Genomic DNA, 17,745 nt, shown 5'->3' with positions numbered 1-17,745 from the left:
ATTGAGGGAGGGGGGTATTGAAACAGTATTTCTTGTTTTGTATAGTAGCAACAACAGTTGTTATTCTTGGTTTTGGGAATAATTGTAATAATATTTTAATTATTTCATTCATATTAGGTATTGTGACAGTTTTGCGTTGCTGACTTATTTTGGTTCTGTGTGAAGAGATCAACTCTCCTTTTGTTTTGAAGGAAAAGAACAAGACGTAGTTTTTAGTTGCCACGCAAGTTTCTCCTCTTTTGTGCCTCCCTCCCCTCGTTTCTTTCTCTTTTGCTCGTCTTTCTTTCTTTGCTACATCCCTCTAATCCCCTCTTTCTTTCTCCCCCCCCCCCCCGCACCCCAACCAGGGCAGTGCTACAGACTGAAGTCGTCTTTAGGCCAATCCCAAAGGGGGGGTTATTAACATGATCTTATGCACTCTAGAATTTTTAATGGGCTGATTTATCAATGTCATGCTCATACTGTGCCGGAACAACATAGGGGGAAATGATGCCTTTTCTTTCAAGTCCTTATAACTATCGTCATTTTACTCTACTTCTTTTGTATGTTTGTCACTCTCTTGTGAAATGCTATTTACGGTGTGCCTTGATAGTCGAAGCAGGCTTTGTGCTGTTGAGGCTAGAGAGGTGAGCAGAGTAAGCCCGATTCCCCGTTTGGACTTCTCTATTGACATCCTCTCTTTGGCGCTCATATGACCGTATGCAGTTGCGAGCGCCGTAAGTAAAACCCTACTAAAACGAAGTCTCTCTCTTTCTCTCTCTCTCTCTCTGTCTGTCTCTCTTTGTCTCTCTCTCTCTGTCTTTCTCTCTTTCCCTATCTATCTTTCTGTCTGTCTGCCTGCCTGTCTGTTTGTCTCTCCCCCCCCCCCTCTCTCTCTCTCTGTGCACCAACATGCATATCCGTCGAAGCATAATAGATGTATGGGCCGAAGGCCTATGAAATCAATTTAAATCTCTCTCCCCCTCCCCCCCCCTCTCTCTCTCTCTCTCTCTCTCTCTCTCTCTCTCTCTCTCTCTCTTTCTCCTTTCTCCCCATCCTCTCTTTCTCTGTCTCGATTTAAGATTAACCTGCCTGTCAATAAACCTTTATCAATTTGGCTTTCTACATAAGCAGCAGTGGGGATCACAAGAAGCGTAAAACCCGATTCAAGCTCAAAACTACTTTTTAACAAAGTTGGTAAGAGAATATTGAACTCTTTGCACCTTGTCTTCCCGCTTGATTACCACTATCATCCAGCTATCGGAGAAGAACATCAATTCGTAGGTCTCGCCTCATAAGTAAACACCTGCCAACATTTCGCTCCTCTCCAAGGGCGTGAAAACAAGACCAGAAACCAAGTTCAAACCACGAAAGCCAAACAGGAACAGGCCTAATCTGTGACTTCCGGCCAACGCCCCTTCCGCCGGGTGGCGTTGATGGCAAACAGCATGCATCAGACGACGTGACTTGGTCCCGCAGAGAAGAGAGAGAGATATATATACTCCGAACGGATTTCCAGGCCCATTCCAGGGTGATAACCAAAACGGTTGGCGAAAATCCTCTCTACAGGATACTCGTAAATGTGTTGAACTTTGTCGATGCCTTACGCCTCGAAAGTAATGATAAGTCTACACCGAAAAATGGAAGGAAAGAGCTAAAAATATCAACGGTGATGGTTTTATTTTCATAGTCATTGAAGGGAAGAGGATGTGGGTGGTTGACGGGTGGTGTGTGAGTGGTTTGCTTCTTTCCTATCAAACATCTGTCGTCCTCATCGCTCCTCCTTCTTTTTGTGTTTGTTACTCTCTTGTGCCATCTCTAATCTTCGGCACTTGCATGACATTCTAGTGTTGCAAATGCCGGAAGACTCTTACTAAAAGAAACCTCCTGTACTGTCTCTAATCTTCGGTACTTGTATCATCTTATTGTGTTGAAAGTGCCGTGGAACTCTTACAAAAAGAAACAGAAGGGGAGGATGTAACATCACAAGTAATAGAATTTCTCAAAACAGCTCGACTTCATTAGCAGACACAGTAACTGCCGCATCTGGCAATCTGATTTATGTTACTGGTTAGGCCTATAATTAGTAAGTGGCTGCTTGCTACTTTGTGTCATATCCCGACAGTTAATAAGACAAAGCAGTCGAACCTGCGCTAATGACCACCTGTCCAAAACAACCACCGCACAAACGACAATTACCCCCCCCCCCCTCCCCTTGCGTTTTTTTAGATACTATAATGACTTTGTCCAAGACAACCACTTTTCTCTTTGACGATGAGGGGTCGTCTTGGACAGTTAAGACTGTTTTTCAATTTCAAAGGCTTACACATATGGCAGTCTAACGCGCATGTGTCAAATTATAGGCAAGATCCACATTAAAGCAATCGACCTTTTCAGTGAATAGGCTGCTTAATTAGGAAAAAAAAAAGGGGGGGGTTACACCTTGAAAGTTCCGATTCGGATCAAAATTATGGATTTTGAGATGCAGGCATTTTGGCTTCTTCAACCTGTCTTACAACTATTTCATCGCATAAGAACCCCTTAAAGCCTTATTTTGTCACATACCAGGCTTGTTAATCACCTCGTAATCGACCTTTTCAGTGTGTAGACTACTTAATTAATGGTAAACCAAGAAAATGATGTTGCTGCGGGGAATTTTCCAAACTATTCTGGCAATCGTGATGGCGTAATAATAGTTGTGAAGTGCGTAGAGCATGCTGTAGAGCATGAACATGCGCTATACAAAAGCAATTATTCTTTTCTTTATTCTTATTCTTATTCTTATTCCTGCTGCTGTTGTTGCTGTTGTTGTTGTTGTTGTTGTTGTTGTTGTTGTTGTTGTTGTTGTTGTTGTTGTTATTATTATTATTATTATTATTATTATTATTATTATTATTACGACATGTTAAAGAAGAGCTCCAACATCTAAATAGCTCATCCCCAGACAACATGTGGAATAGCATGAGATCAACAATGTATAATTCCACGTCGATTACTTTTAGAATAGAAAGACCGTGCAGGGAGGACTGGGTTGAAGCAAGTGCATCAACACTGGCACCACTACTCGAGAAAAAGCGAAAGATTCTGATAGAACACAACACAAATTCAACGGAGAGTAAAAAGCAACAACTACGTGCTGCTAAATCCAACCTTCAAAGAGAAACCAGAAAGTGTGCCAATCAGTACTGGGACAAGTTATGCTCAGAAATCCAACAGGCCAGCGATACAGGTAATATTAGGAAATGTACGAAAACATAGGAGTTGCTATTGGACCAACTGCCAACAAAGTGACACCTCTAAAATATGCGACGGGTGAACAGCTGACAGACAAGAAGAAACAAATGGAAAGATGGGTGGAACATTATTCAGACTTATACTCAGAGGAGCGACATGTTGATAGACAGCTGCATGAGGCCATTCCTCAGCTCTCCGAAAAGTCAGAACTTGATACAACACCAACAGAAGAAAAACTCTCCTCTCGATGAACTCGCTTGCAGAAAAGCAGCAGGAAATGACAACATACCTGCTGAAGTGCTGAAAGAGAACAAAGAGACCCTCCTCCCATACCTCTCTCTACACCCTACTAACGACTTGTTGGCTGAAAGCAGAAATTCCACATGACATGAAAGATGCCAAAATCACCACACTCTACAAAAACAAAGGGGACAAAGGAGATTGCAACAACTATAGAGGCATCTCGCTGCTAAGCATCACTGGGAAAGCTTTCGCTAGGATCATCCTGAAGCGACTTCAGAAACTAGCAGAAAGAGTCCTACCAGAGAGCCAATGCGGTTTCAGATCAAACCGCTAAACAATGGACATGATCTTTTCTATATTCGTCAGCTACAAGAAAAATGCAGGGAGCTACAACTGCCTTTACATACTGCGTTCGTCGATCTGACAAAGGCTTTTGATACAGTCAGTAGATCAGGACTGTACATGGTGTTGGGAAAAATTGGATGTCCTCCAATACTGCTACAGCTCATCATCTCATTCCCCGAAGATATGAAGGCCACCATTCAGTTTGACGGTTCAACGTCAAACAGTTTCAACATCAATAGCGGAGTAAAGCAAGGTTGTGTCTTAGCACCAACCCTATTTAGCACTTATTTTGCTGTCTCACTACAACACGCATTCAAAGAGTCACCAGGGGATGTCTTCCTCCACTGGAGAACTGATGGGTCGCTCTTCAATCTTGCTCGACTCAAGACCAAGTCCAAGATCAACAAAACAACAGTACGAGAACTTCTCTTCGCCGATGATGTTGCTCTTGTTGCTCACAGTGAATCAACCCTACAAACAATGGTGGACCGCCTATCAACGGCATGCAAGGTCTTTAGCTTGGTCATCAGTGTTAAGAAAACAGTCATCCTTACCCAAGAAGGTGCAGAGCAGAGCCATATATGGCTGAACGACAAGGAACTTAAGACAGTGGACAAGTTCTGTTACCTGGGGTCTACCATCAGCTCTACTACGTCACTTGATTATGAGATCAACATCAGGATAGGGAAAGCAGCAACAACTTTTGGAAGGCTGACAAAACGAGCATGGGAAAACAAAAGTTTAACCATCAAAACAAAGATCAAGATTTACGAAGCATGTGTCCTCAGCACACTCTTTTATGGATCTGAAACATGGACCTTGTACAGCAGACAAGAAAAGCGCCTAGACATTTTCCATTTCAGATGCTGCCGCAAGAGTTTAGGCATTTCGTGGCGTGACAAGGTTACAAATGTTGAAGTGTTGGCACGGGCAAACCTCCAGAGCATGACAACTATCCTGTGTTTAAAAAGATTGAGATGGCTGGGCCATGTCAAGAGAATGGACGACAACCGGATTCCGAAGCAACTTCTCTATGGAGAACTTGCCCAGGAAAAGAGACAAAGAGAAAGACCAAAATTGAGGTACAAAGACACCTGCAAAAACAGCTTATCTAAGCTTGGAGTAGATGTTGACATCTGGAAAGAAATAGCTGAGGACAGGAAAACATGGAGGAAAAATGATAAAGGAAAGAACTAAAATGCTAGAGAGCAGCCTTAGAAACAACAAGGCTGAGAAGCGCCAACGACGAAAGGAAAACAGCGGAAATACAGAGCTTCGATTTACGACACTGCAGAATCTGCTCTTCAAACATAGGAAAAATTAACCATGAAAGAAGCTGCATGAAGACAACCTTGAGACCATCTTAAGCTAAATTGACCGTCTGCATAGACATAAAGAGCCATATATTTTTATTATTATTATTATTATTATTATTATTATTATTATTATTATTATTATTATTATTATTGTTGTTGTTGTTGTTATTATTATTATTATTATTATTATTATTATTATTATTATTATTATTATTATTATTATTATTATTATTATTATTATTATTATTATTATCATTATTATTAAGTAGTTGTGACGTCATGCAGAGACTGATACTTTGGTGGCAGCGGCTGAAATCTCCCCAGTCAGCATGTTCCCTGTAAATAGGGTTTTGGAGGCCAGTTGTCCCGCCACTTTACAGAAGGCAATCTACCGTCATCTGGTGGGGAGCAAAGAGGTATACAGCCTCCTAAGAACCGGAGTCCGGCTTAGCAACAGAGGTGTTTGAGACTGGCCCCCCAACAACCGAGCTTACAATGAGAGCGGGCGATTTTCTAATGTTCTAACGATAGGATTTCTCTCCCAGGCTGGGGAGGAATTTTGGACCTGGGTGTGCCTTTGTAAGAACGTTTGTGTGTGCGTGTGTGTGTGTGAGTGTGTGTGTGTGTGTGTGTGTGTGTGTGTGTGTGTGTGTGTGTGTGTGTGTGTGTGTGTGTGTGTGTGTGTGTGTGGGGGGGGGGGTGTTTGTGTGTGTGTGTGTGTGTGTGTGGGGGGTTGTATGTGTGTTTGAGAGTGGACGTATGCCACCCCTCTCCCTGTCTCTCTCTGTCTCTTTCTCTATCCCACTCTTTCCCCCACCTCTCTCCCCCACCCCCCCCTCTCTCTCTCTCTCTCTCTCTCTCTCTCTCTCTCTCTCTCTGTGTGTGTCTCTCTTGCCCATCCCCCTTCGTTCTCTCTCTCTTTCTTTCTCTCTTTCTCTCTTTCTTTCTTTCTCACTCTCTCGCTCATCCACTTCCCGATCTCTCTCTCTCTCTCACTCACTCACTCTCAGAGAGAGAGAGAGAGAGAGAGAGAGAGAGAGAGAGAGAGAGAGAGAGAGAGAGAGAGAGAGAGAGAGAGAGAGAGAGAGAGAGAGAGGAGGCGGAGGTGGGATTCTTCCTCTGCATGACTGGACGAGACGCATGTACATCAGTCTCAGACAAAAGAAAGGAAAAAGTACAATTCATTATTTATCAAATATATTTTTAAAAAATATTAAACTGCAGATCAGCGAGTGCTTACTGTTAGCATACTACCGTGCATAGGTTGTCTTAGTTCGGCCAGGATAAACTTAAGACCTTCGTCTTTGTTGAGGATATGCTGTCCTGGGAAAATCGTGCTTCAAGATCACACTCTCAATTTTTTGTCTAATTTGTGTCGATTGGGGCATGAAACATTGAACAAACAAACAAGCAAACAAACAAACAAACAACAAGAAAATGAACCCAACTGCACAGGTATGACACAAGCAGACAGACAGAAAATCTGAAAAAAGAAGCACAAATCGAGACAGAATTACGCTGATTAAGGTAAGCTCGGTACTTTATTTCTAATCTCCGTATCATTACCGCCCAATGACATTTACTCGCCATGCGTAACCCCTTCATTTCCGTGACTACACCCCTGTTAGTGTTAGCTGATAGGTGCCCCCTCCTCCCTTTACACATACATCCAGATACCACCAACATCACAACTACTGTGCCCTGATTCAAGACTTCATAGAAAAACAGAGAGCACACCCCACGTACCACATCACCCATCCCCCGATTCAAGACCCCATAGAGAAAAAGCGACCCTCCCCCACCCCCATTCCCGTACCACCACACCCCCCCTTTCTTTCCTGCTTCAAGACTCCATAGAGAAAAAGCGAGCTGCTGTCAAAAGCTTTTATCTGTAACACGCCTATGTTTAGATAGAACTTTTCAACTCTGGTCAGGTCCTCCATGTTTACCATGTCCCAGGCTCGGCCCGGGTACATAAGTAACGACCAGAGGGTGGAGAGCTACCCGTTGCTGCCTGCCCAAATCATTTCAGACCCTCCGAAATGAATGCCATGTTGTTCGTCGCTGCCCTCGTGCTGGGCTTGGCCTGTGCAGCCCCGAGCAGAGGTGAGTGCTGGCGTTCTCCAATGTTTAGTTATTTGTAGGTTTTTTTTTTAGCATGATGAGGTTAGCAGCTCTTGCAACACAATGAGGATATGTAGGTGCCGAAGATAACAAGTGTTGCTAGACAATAAAATACAAAGAAAGGAAAAATGAGGACAGTAGAATAATATCAATTTGATAGGAAAGAAGGACAAAACCACACCAGAGCGTCCGCCAACTACCTACTCTCAAGGTTTATACACCAGCATCAGCTGCTGTGGAGTAGATATCGAGTGCACACTGACGATCGAATTCACCTGAATGATTGAGCCGGGGCCAGTCATATTTTCCTTCATGGACGGGGCAAAAGCTGCCATTTTAGCACAATTTGACTGAAATCGATTGTGACCTTCAAATTATACACGGTTTTTTTTTGGTTTTTACTAACCTAAGTTGGTCTTGACAGATAGAATTGAAGCAGCCCACCGTTTGATTATCTTAAGGTGTGTCAATAGTCAATAGGGACGCAAAACCATTCACAACTGTGTCTTAGTTTGGGGGCATGAACCACTAACGCAGGGTTATTAAAATCGTTTTACGTGTGAAGTTTTATCACCCAACGTTACGTTTATTCATAAGTTGCCAACCTAATTTTTAAGTCTCAAAATGGTAACCATGTTTTCAAAATCAGTTTAGTTCCTAGACTGAAATCATTACCTAGTATTCCCCTTGATTAGGTTGCAACTCACTGTGTGACGCTGTTTGTTAAAAAAAATGGTGCCACAAAATATGTGATTAAAATAATCTTGCCGAAACCACAAAAAATCCCGTTAATTTTCTGACAACTCTAACACAGGCTAAAGCAGTTTTGAGAATAGCAACAACCTCTTTTCAGTTGTTTAAAATGTTATAGCATATCCGTGTTGAAAGTCTGACACAGCGAAGTTTTCCCTTCAACTACAGCAGTTTAGCCAGTTAGTACCATTCTGGATTGCGTTGTGGATGGCGTTGGTTCGAAATCTCAGCGGGGCGTTCTGACGTGAGTTAGCCTGGGAGTGTTTGAGGTTCTCCACCCAGTAAAGTTCTGTCTCATCAGAGATAAAGAAGAAAATTCCGAGGTTCCGCCTCTTGAACAGCTTTATATTGAAATGGGCGTTAAATCCAAACCGGATTATAATTTTTTTTCAAATGTGAGAGTTTTACGTCCCCATCGACGCAATTCAGATTATTTAGAGGGCAGGCTTCAACCCTGCATGTCAGAGCCAACTCCGGCTAGAAGAGGGATAAAACAACGTCCCAACAGGAAAGGCCGAGAAATGTCGATAGAAATTCTCATCACACGGAAATCCAACTTTTGTCTTTCGCTTGCAAAGGGGAAGCTCTTACCATTACACCTCAGAGGACGGTCAACCCAAACCATGCTGTACTCATCAGTAACAGTTCTTGCGGCGCAAGAGCCTGGCTACAGCAACAAAATCATATCCGCATTTCTTTATGTCAATACCAGTATAGGATCCACAGAAATCTACGAGGCGCCCCGTTTGTTCAGCTGGTATCCTGCTGGACTACGGAGCGGGTGGACTGGTGCAAATCCCAGACTGTCCGTTCTTGAACTCAAGTCTTTTTTTTGAGTTTTCAAAGTCCTCAATCACTTTGCCTCCGTCTTTTCGAGGACGGACGTTAAATTCGGGGATCTCGCCTCTTAGATAACTTGATAGTGTTGATAAGAACGTTACACCTACACTTTAAACAAGACATATTTGCCTTCTTATGCTTTATAATAATAGAGGGTGGAGAAGAGTGTGGTTCTGAGATTGCTAAAAAAAAAGCGTTTTGTCTATCTATACAAACAGTAGTGTAAAATAAATAATAATTTCAATAATGAATAGCGTTTATTTTGTGTAGCCCATATCCCCGCTCAACAGCAAGCTCTGTACGCTTTACAGTCTATATTAGATAACTCCAGCAGGCTCCACAACAGTCAGACGTATTCTCCGATTCCCCTAGAAGCATACAGACCAGGCAATCGATTAAATGCTCAGACACTAACATACTGACAAAATCTTTCAATATGTGAATTTACTCATTTTGTTTACTATAATAAGCAATTCTAAATTGATCTTTGTCTGTTATTTGTAACCCTAAACGTGATTATGACACGTGGTTGGTTGTGATGTCACCCCTGGCATCTGTGGTGTAGCGTTTTGGTACCTCGCCATCACACGAAGAAGACTTGAGTTCTATTCTCGTGTGGGGAGAATTAAAATAATTCTTGTCGAGTCACTCGGCCTCATTTCGACTAAAAATATACATCCCTCTCAACCTGGATTGGTCCTGACGGGAGAGGTCGAAACAAAATGATTAACATTCTGTCGATGGAGGCGTAAGATCTTTATCTTAAAAAAAAAAAAGCAGTGGCGTCACCATACATCTGACTTTATTCTTCTGTTTTTTGAAGTTCTTACTAGGGCATATACTCGACCCGCGTCTGTTTCTTTCCTTAGTATTCCTTCGCTTTCTCTCTCTCTCTCTCTCTCTCTCTCTCTCTCTCTCTCTCTCTCTCTCTCTCTCTCTCTCTCTCTCTCCCTCTCTCTCTCTCTCTCTCATTATATGTTCGGCTTTTGGGGTTAACCTCAAATACCTATCCATGTTGGCTTACTGCACATTAATTAACAACACAAATGTAACAGGGGGCTCTCGTGGCCTAGAGGTTAAGGTGTTGGCCTCTCATTCAAAGGTCCCGGGTTCGAATCCGTGTAGCGACCAAAAAATTTTCTTCTCTAAAATTGTCTCCTTTCACTTCCATTCCTGTTCTCTAGCATGTTTTGTTGTCTGCTTTCATTTCCACTTTCTGCCCCCCACCCCCTCAACTCCTTTGCCCCCTCCTCTGGGCTCTTGACTCTTTCTGCAGCCTTTCTAATGTTACTCCTTGGCTCCTCCTTACTGCTGTCTTTCTGCCACACCCCTGATCTTCGGGTAGGAAAAATCTACACCTAGCCTTCTCGGACAAGGGCGAAAAATCTCGGAGGGCCCGTTTCAAGTTGCGCACGTCAATGATCCCTTGGTGGTCTAAAATCCATAAGAGTAGGCTTCGGCCGCCACCCGGGCAAAATTCAAAATTTCCTACCAACTGAAAATATTAGGTGTGTCCCGCGCGCTCATATGACCTTATGCAGTTGCGAGCGCCGTAAAATACTTTACAAAAACCAAAAAACAAACAAATGTAACTCTTCAACTATTCATTTTCTTTTTTCTTTCAGAGAAAAGGCAGATCCAGAACTGTGTAGGTAAGTAAACTGCCATAGTGAACTTTACACTAAAACAAAAACGCTCCAGTACGAAGGGGTGTACATGATATGTGAGTTTGTAGTCTAGCATAATTCTTTATAAAATTATTCACTCACACACACACACATACACACACACACACACACACACACACACACACACACACACACACACACACACACACACACACACACACACACACACACACACACACACACATATATATATATATATATATATATATATATATATATATATATATATATATAATATAATATATATATATAAAATATAATGTGCATCCTCGTCTGTTGCAACTGAGCGTCGTGGGAAGATGCAGGTTTTTATGGGTAGACCGACTTTGCAGCTCAATCTATTGAGACGCTGTTGTTTCTCAGGGGTCCCTTTATTTTTTAAAAATGTATTTGATATGGTCATCAATTAATTATTTTTCCATAACCACCTTGTTATCTAAATTTGACCCTGACTACATGTTGTCGTTTCCTTAACGAGGCCCCGAAGAAGGGTGAAGCACAGCGACTTGTCAGTACAATGTGCTCTACGTTTCCATTTAGCTTACTGGGGTATAACGAAACCACAACGTTTACCTGTCGGACTCAGATTCTGAATGAATCCTGAACAGGGTATAGCCAACAAAATCTAAAAGTTTAAATACCTCAAAACTAGCACGAAGACTATTTTATCACGGCATCAACACGTAAGTGCACTAAATGAGTCATAACAAAGCTAGTATTTAGACAATGCCACACACATTCGTGTACGCAGGCCTGCTTGTTTTCCAACTGCTAGAAGTACATTTTTGATCAAGAACAAGTTATCAAATATCTATGTGGGTGGTTGGAGGGCACCGCTGGTTGATCCTTCTTCACTACTTCCATCTATTGCTTCTTTCTGTGTTTCTGACTTTTCCCATCCCTTAATGACAGTTAATGTGTCGATGCGATTCTCTTCGTTCAAACAAAACGTAAATCCATGCATTGCTAGGACGTCCATCTATGTTTGCACAGACAACATGAACATGTTCATTCAAGACAGATGCAATCGAAGTTATAGTACCTTTCCCCTTGTATAAGAATAAGAAACTGCACAAGCAGCCGTTATATCTCCTGAACCTCTGTAAGCCAATATAAAATTAATAAATACGGCGATTAATCCGTTTTGGAGAACACAAGCGAATACATGCGTCTACATAGCAGTTAAGAGGTTAACCCAAATTTTACTGGCAATAAAGCGTCTATTTGTATAATTATGTACAATGTAGTTTTATTCTCTGTACAATGTGGGTACTACTTCTTTCCTATCACACATCTATCGTCCTTATCTCTTCCCCCTTTATTGTGTTGCTATTATCTAGAAACACCTCAAAATATTTGGTGTTTATATGACTTCATTGTGTTGCAGGTGCCGTAAAACGCTTTCTAAAACAAAAGAGAATCTCCGTACAATGTGTTGCCCCTCCCTCCACAGATCCCTTTAGAAACGTCCCGTCCCCCTGCCAGAACAACCCGACGAACCAGGTGTATTTCCCTCACCCCACCGACAACTCGAAATTCCTGCAGTGTGACGTCTACGACCGTATGTACATCATACAGTGCCCGGTCGGCGAAGGTGAGTACAGCTTTTGGGTATAATAATAATAATAATAATAATAATAATAATAATAATAATAATAATAATAATAATAATAATAATAATAATGATAATGATAATAATAATAGTAATGAATGAAAAAAATAATTCGTCCATCAATGTCTGACAATGACCAATACATCCGCAAAGGAGAATATTTCTCCAGCAAAATAGAAGAATTTGAAGAATAATTAAAGATTAAGATGACTTGTGGCTTTCGCTGTGGCTTTCGCTGTGGCTGATGAGACCGGTTGTGGCAGTGAAAAGTTTTGCCCTTTTTTGAACTTTTAAAGGCTTTTCTTCCACTTGTGGTTGAGCGCAACGTGCGTGCTTCTCTCTTGGTTTCAACATTTCTTGTTCGTGAAGCCTCTTATGATTTGCTGCCCACTGTGACTGCTGCTCTCCAGCTGGGTCTGTCGGGAGCTAGGCTCTTTCACGTCGAAGTATTTATGTTGAACTCCTTCTGAGACATTTTCAGGGTGACCTTGTAGCACTTTTTTGGTGCCCCAACCTTGTGCTTCCCCGACAACGGTTAAGATTTGTGTGTAAAAGAGCTTTAAGATTGGTCAGTACGAAGCCTCTCTTTAAGAAATGAAACGCCCTTCATGGCACCGACATCGATTTTTTTTAAAGAGCGCACGCAAGATGTTGGTATTCAGGAGTGATGTATCTTGTGCAATCATTGGTTGACTCCAGTCCAGTAGTTTAAACTTCCTCTTCAAAACGTTCACTGTCACATACTTTGAGCGTTTATGCTTCACAATCTTTCCTTGTCTCTTTAAAATATTCTCACGATCCTGCGCCCATCCCCTGTTTCGTTTCTTCCAGCCCCACTGCTCTCCCATCTTGACAACCTTCCGTTTGGGTGGTTGGCAGGTGCTCTTGTGTGGTTTGCAACTTCTTTTCTACCAATCATTTATCGTCCTCGACGCTTCTCATTTTTTTTTTCTTTTTGCCTCTCTCTTGCAACACGTCTAATCTTCCCCACTATATGGCGACAATTGTGTTGCTAGTACCATAAAACTCTTACTAAAATAGAAAAAAAACAACTTTCATCTCCCAGTTTTCGACGCCACACTGACCGCTTGCCGACCAAGGACCGCGACGGTGACCACCGCCCCCTTCAGGCCACCCATCTACACCGCGGCTCCCATCACTCAGGTGAGCTCACTCGCTCAAGTGGGAAAGTTTGTGTGTGTGTATGTGTGTGTGTGTGTGTGTGTGTGTGTGTGTGTGTGTGTGTGTGTGTGTGTGTGTTTGTGTGTGTGTGTGTTTGTGTGTGTTGTGTGTGTATGTTTGTGTGTGTGTGTGTGTGCTTTGTGCTTGTGTGTGTGTGTGTGTGTGTGTGTGTGTGTGTGTGTGCTTGTATGTGTGTGTGTGAGTGTGTGTGCACGCGCGTGTGTGTGTGTATGTGTGTGAGTGCTTGAGTGTGTATGTGTGTGTGTGTGTGTGTGTGTGTGTGTGTGTGTGTGTGTGTGTGTGTGTGTGTGTGTGCGTTCATGTGTTTATGAGTGTGATGTGTGTATAAGTTTATTTGTGTATTTAACCATTTAGGATAGTTCAAGTGTATGTACGTAACCATATTGGGTAGTTCAAGTATTGGCAACCACGCTGAACTCGAAAAAGAACGTTCCACCAACGAAAGCGATTGCACGCCTGAGAGTCGTTAAGGCCCTGCTCACACTTGGAAATTATAATATTCTATTCGTCTCAATATTGCTAAGAATGGCATCACTTCACGGTGAAAAGAGACGAACGGGCAAAAATTGCCTTATTTGTACACTGGCAGTGGCACGACATGTGGAAATATTCCAAGTGTGTGCGGGGCCTAATTGTTTTAAAGGTTCAGGTTGACAATCTAGATCAGGTACTTACATTATTATAACAACCGCAGCTTTTTGTGTCTTTGCGGATAATCAGTCAAAACACACTTTTATCCCTGTGTGTCAGACTTGACTATAATGAATATGACCCTAGTTCAAATCCTTAATGGGTTTTATGCAAGGAGCTTTCCAGGCTCTCAATTATTGAACATCTAGCTCTCACTGGCAAAATTGAACACAAACGAGGCAGTGGCGCAACTTGGTGGCGAGCCTTAATCGATGGACGACGGAGAAAGACTAGAACAATGTAGCTTTTTTACTTTTTTTAGAGCAGCTGAGCAAATGAATCGTCGATGTTTGTCGCTGATCTGGCACTTGATGATGATGACTTATCGGTAACGGACGTTGAACTGGAAGTCCTGCTTCTTAGATGACCTAACAAGTTTGCAACAGGCATTTAACATCAAGCCCATACCATACTATAACCATACAAATCTCGAACTACAAAACGGTTTTCCTTGTTATACAAAGGTTAGAAGAGGCACGGGAAGAGGGCTAAAGTCATTCGGCGTCGAAATAGCTTACTAGGATATCCACCTTGACCCTCAACCGCTTGATTACCTCGAGAGATAAAGTTTTTGTTCCTTTAGTTCATCTCAAGTTTCAGGCTTGAAAAAGGGCAGCTGCCATAGAAAGATACAACAATAATGATAATAATAATAACAACAACAACAATAACAGCAGCAGCAACAACAACAGCAACAACAACAACAACAACAATAACAACAACAATGATTTTTAAAATAATAATAGTTATAATAATAATAATAAAACCCAATAATAATAATACTTGTACCATGGTCTCTCCCCAGGCTCCAGCCACCAACAACCCATGCACAGCCACAGCTATCTCCCGTGGTCAGGTCTACTTTGCCATTGCCACTGATAAGAACAAGTGAGTATCACTGTGTGTTTGTCTGTCTGTCAGTCTGTTTGCCTGTCTGTTTGTCAATCTGTTTGATGGTCTGTTTATTTGTTTGTTCATGAGAGAACTGCTCGTTTATGTGTTTTGTTGTTGTTGTGCCTCAGTCTTTTAGGTTATTGGTATACCTGGGACCCTATTTGTCTGTATATCAGTCCGTAGATAGATAGATAGATAGATAGATAGATAGATAGATAGATAGATAGATAGATAGATAGATAGATAGATAGATAGATAGATAGATAGATAGATAGATAGATAGATAGATAGATAGATCGATCGATCGATAGATAGATAGATAGATAGATAGATAGATAGAGTGTGTGTGTATGTGTGTGTGTGTGTGTTTTTTGTGTGTTTAAGTGGGGGTGGAGAGAGAGAGAGAGAGAGAGAGAGAGAGAGATAGAGAGAGAGAGACAGAGAGACAGAGAGAGAGAGGGAGAGAGAGAGAAAGGGGGGGGGGGAAGAAAGCGAGTGAGAGAATTTGTACATATGCGTAGGTATGTGTATGTGTATGTGTGTGTGTGTGTGTGTGTGTGTGTGTGTGTGTGTGTGTGTGTGTGTGTGTGTGTGTGTGTGTGTGTGTGTGTGTGTGTGTGTGTGTGTTCGTGTGCGTGTGTATGTTTCACGAGGAGCAAACTTTCTCTCCCTACCCTGAAGATGACCAAGTCTCACTTCTCAATACTTCTCAATTAATAGTAATATCTGGGACTGCCTTAGTTTTAATTAGGTTGTAACTGAGCAGTGTATTTTCCGTGTGCGTTAATTGCAGATAGTTTTGAAATTAATCCTTGTATTCTAAAAATGTGGGTAGTCAGAGGTTGTCGCTGGTAGGTTCCGCATCTTAAATTTCTCTCTACCTGTCTTTTCTATCTGTGTTATGATCCGTTCAAGGAATTTACTGACCATTATCGTACCTGTGTGCATCTTTTCCCCCTCAAAAATAAAATAAAACTTCACACAGCAAAAAAAACAAAACCTTCTATTAAATGAAGATGCAACTCGTGTTTTTTTAAAAAGGAGTAATTGTCTTATTTTCATTTTATTAGTGTGTTATTTCCAAAGATATTTAGAGAGCTCTAACTCTGTCTCAATTTTAAAGTGAACGATAGTCGTCTAGCTTTCCAAGTGATACATTTTTAGTTTTCAAAGATGTACTTGTTCCATAATATCCTAGGTTCATCGAGTGTGACTTGGCTGGCAACCCCAACGTTCTGGCCTGCCCAACCGGCCTGTTCTGGGAGCAGGGTCTTCTTTCTTGCGTCTACCCTCTCAATGCCGGTAAGTTAAAAAAGAAGAAGAAGAAGAAGAAGAAGAAGAAGAAGAAGAAGAAGAAGAAGAAGAAAAAGAAGAAGAAAAAGAAAAAGAAGAAGAAGAAGAAGAGAAGGAGGAGGAGGCGGAGGAGGAGGAGGAGGAGGAGGAGGAGGACGATGACGACGACGACGACGACGATGAAGAGGACGAGGAGGAGGACGAGGAGGAGGACGAGGAGGAGGAGCAGAAGAAGAAGAAAAAGGAGGAGGAGGGGGAAGAAGATTGTGAAGAGGAGGAGGAGGTGGAGGAGGAGGAGGAGGATGCATATATATAACTTCGTATAATTCGACTGACTTGAACACTTTTGTTACATGTCTTACTACAATGTATCTCAATACATTGCCCACATTTACTTTCATATCCCCTCCCCTACGACATTTTGTTATCTCCCTGAACCATCAGGTACACAAGACAGAGAGCAATCAACGTCAGTCTTGTATTCAGTCTAGTTTTCGTAAATGTTTTACGGCACTTGCAATACGATAAGGTCATATAAGTGTAAAGATTAGAGGTGTTACAAGAGAGTAACAAACACAAAAAAGAAGTAGCCTAGGGGAGATTAGGACGATGGACGTTTGATAGGAAAGAAGGAGCAAACCACACCAGCACGTGTCCAGCTTCGACCGCAGTATCTATCAGGAGACGTCTCCGTCGGAGATAGACCAGCCAAAATGTTTTGTGCCTCTAGACAAAGTAAAAAAATCTGGGAGGTTACAGCCCCCCCCCCCCCCTGTTTTATCCCGTAATTTGATATTTTGCAGTTAGGTTTGGAATGTTCTTGGAAATATTTGATTTGCGACAGTTTTAGAGGTTATAAATGTGATCTGCAGCAAATAATACGCAGGTTGACCCCCAAAGCAGTGCAGCTGTGTGCGGGAGTGCGTCTCCGACTAGTTCCAGGGTGCTCGCAGGAGACGTCTCCGAATAATTATCTTCTGGCCAGCTTCGAAGCATTCAGTTAGGCCCTGCGTGATAGCCTCATCTCTGATGGCACCCTACTAGTTTGTGTACCTCTTCTTATTATTCTGTTTGGTCTCCAGTATCATATCTGACAGGGGAAAAATGTCCCCTGCTATTAAACGTGGGTGGTTGGCAGGTGCTCTGGTGTGGTTTGCTCATTTTACTGACAATGGAGCGTCTATTAATTTTATATGTACGGTGCAGTTATAATTCTTCGTTCAATTCAATGTGGGTGCTCCTTCTTTCCTATCAAACATCTATCCTCCTTTTTTGTATGTGTTATTCTCTTGTGACGCCTCTAACCTTCGGCACTCAAATAGCCTAATTGTGTTGCAAGTGCCGTAAAACGTAAAACTCTTTTACAAAAACTGTAAACATTACTTTTTTGTGCATCCCAGGTGGTGCCGCCCCACTGAACCCAGTGAGCACTCTGACCGGCTCAGTGACCAATCCTTGCAACGCTCAGGCCATCAATAGGTGAGTGTACGAGAGAGAGAGAGAGAGAGAGAGAGAGAGAGAGAGAGAGAGA

At 42.2% G+C, this 17,745-nt stretch overlaps 1 protein-coding gene across 1 annotated transcript in view; it reads left to right on the top strand.

The window, feature by feature from the left end:
- Nucleotides 1-7,141: 7,141 nt before the first annotated feature.
- The window catches only part of LOC106011157 (peritrophin-1-like), a 13,529-nt gene continuing 2,925 nt past the window's right edge, over nucleotides 7,142-17,745 (top strand). Inside the window, exons 1-7 of the mRNA XM_013079798.2 lie at nucleotides 7,142-7,223; nucleotides 10,460-10,486; nucleotides 11,976-12,116; nucleotides 13,201-13,298; nucleotides 14,833-14,915; nucleotides 16,120-16,223; nucleotides 17,615-17,693. Of these exons, the coding sequence (XP_012935252.1) occupies nucleotides 7,160-7,223; nucleotides 10,460-10,486; nucleotides 11,976-12,116; nucleotides 13,201-13,298; nucleotides 14,833-14,915; nucleotides 16,120-16,223; nucleotides 17,615-17,693 (596 nt within the window). The 5' untranslated portion in view covers nucleotides 7,142-7,159. The remainder of the gene's footprint in view (nucleotides 7,224-10,459; nucleotides 10,487-11,975; nucleotides 12,117-13,200; nucleotides 13,299-14,832; nucleotides 14,916-16,119; nucleotides 16,224-17,614; nucleotides 17,694-17,745) is intronic.

Source organism: Aplysia californica, unplaced genomic scaffold (assembly GCF_000002075.1).
Source record: "Aplysia californica isolate F4 #8 unplaced genomic scaffold, AplCal3.0 scaffold00004, whole genome shotgun sequence".
In the NCBI taxonomy this organism is placed as follows: Eukaryota; Metazoa; Mollusca; class Gastropoda; order Aplysiida; family Aplysiidae; genus Aplysia; species Aplysia californica.
Note: the sequence above shows the minus strand (reverse complement) of the source record. Positions and strands in the feature narration are given on the sequence as shown.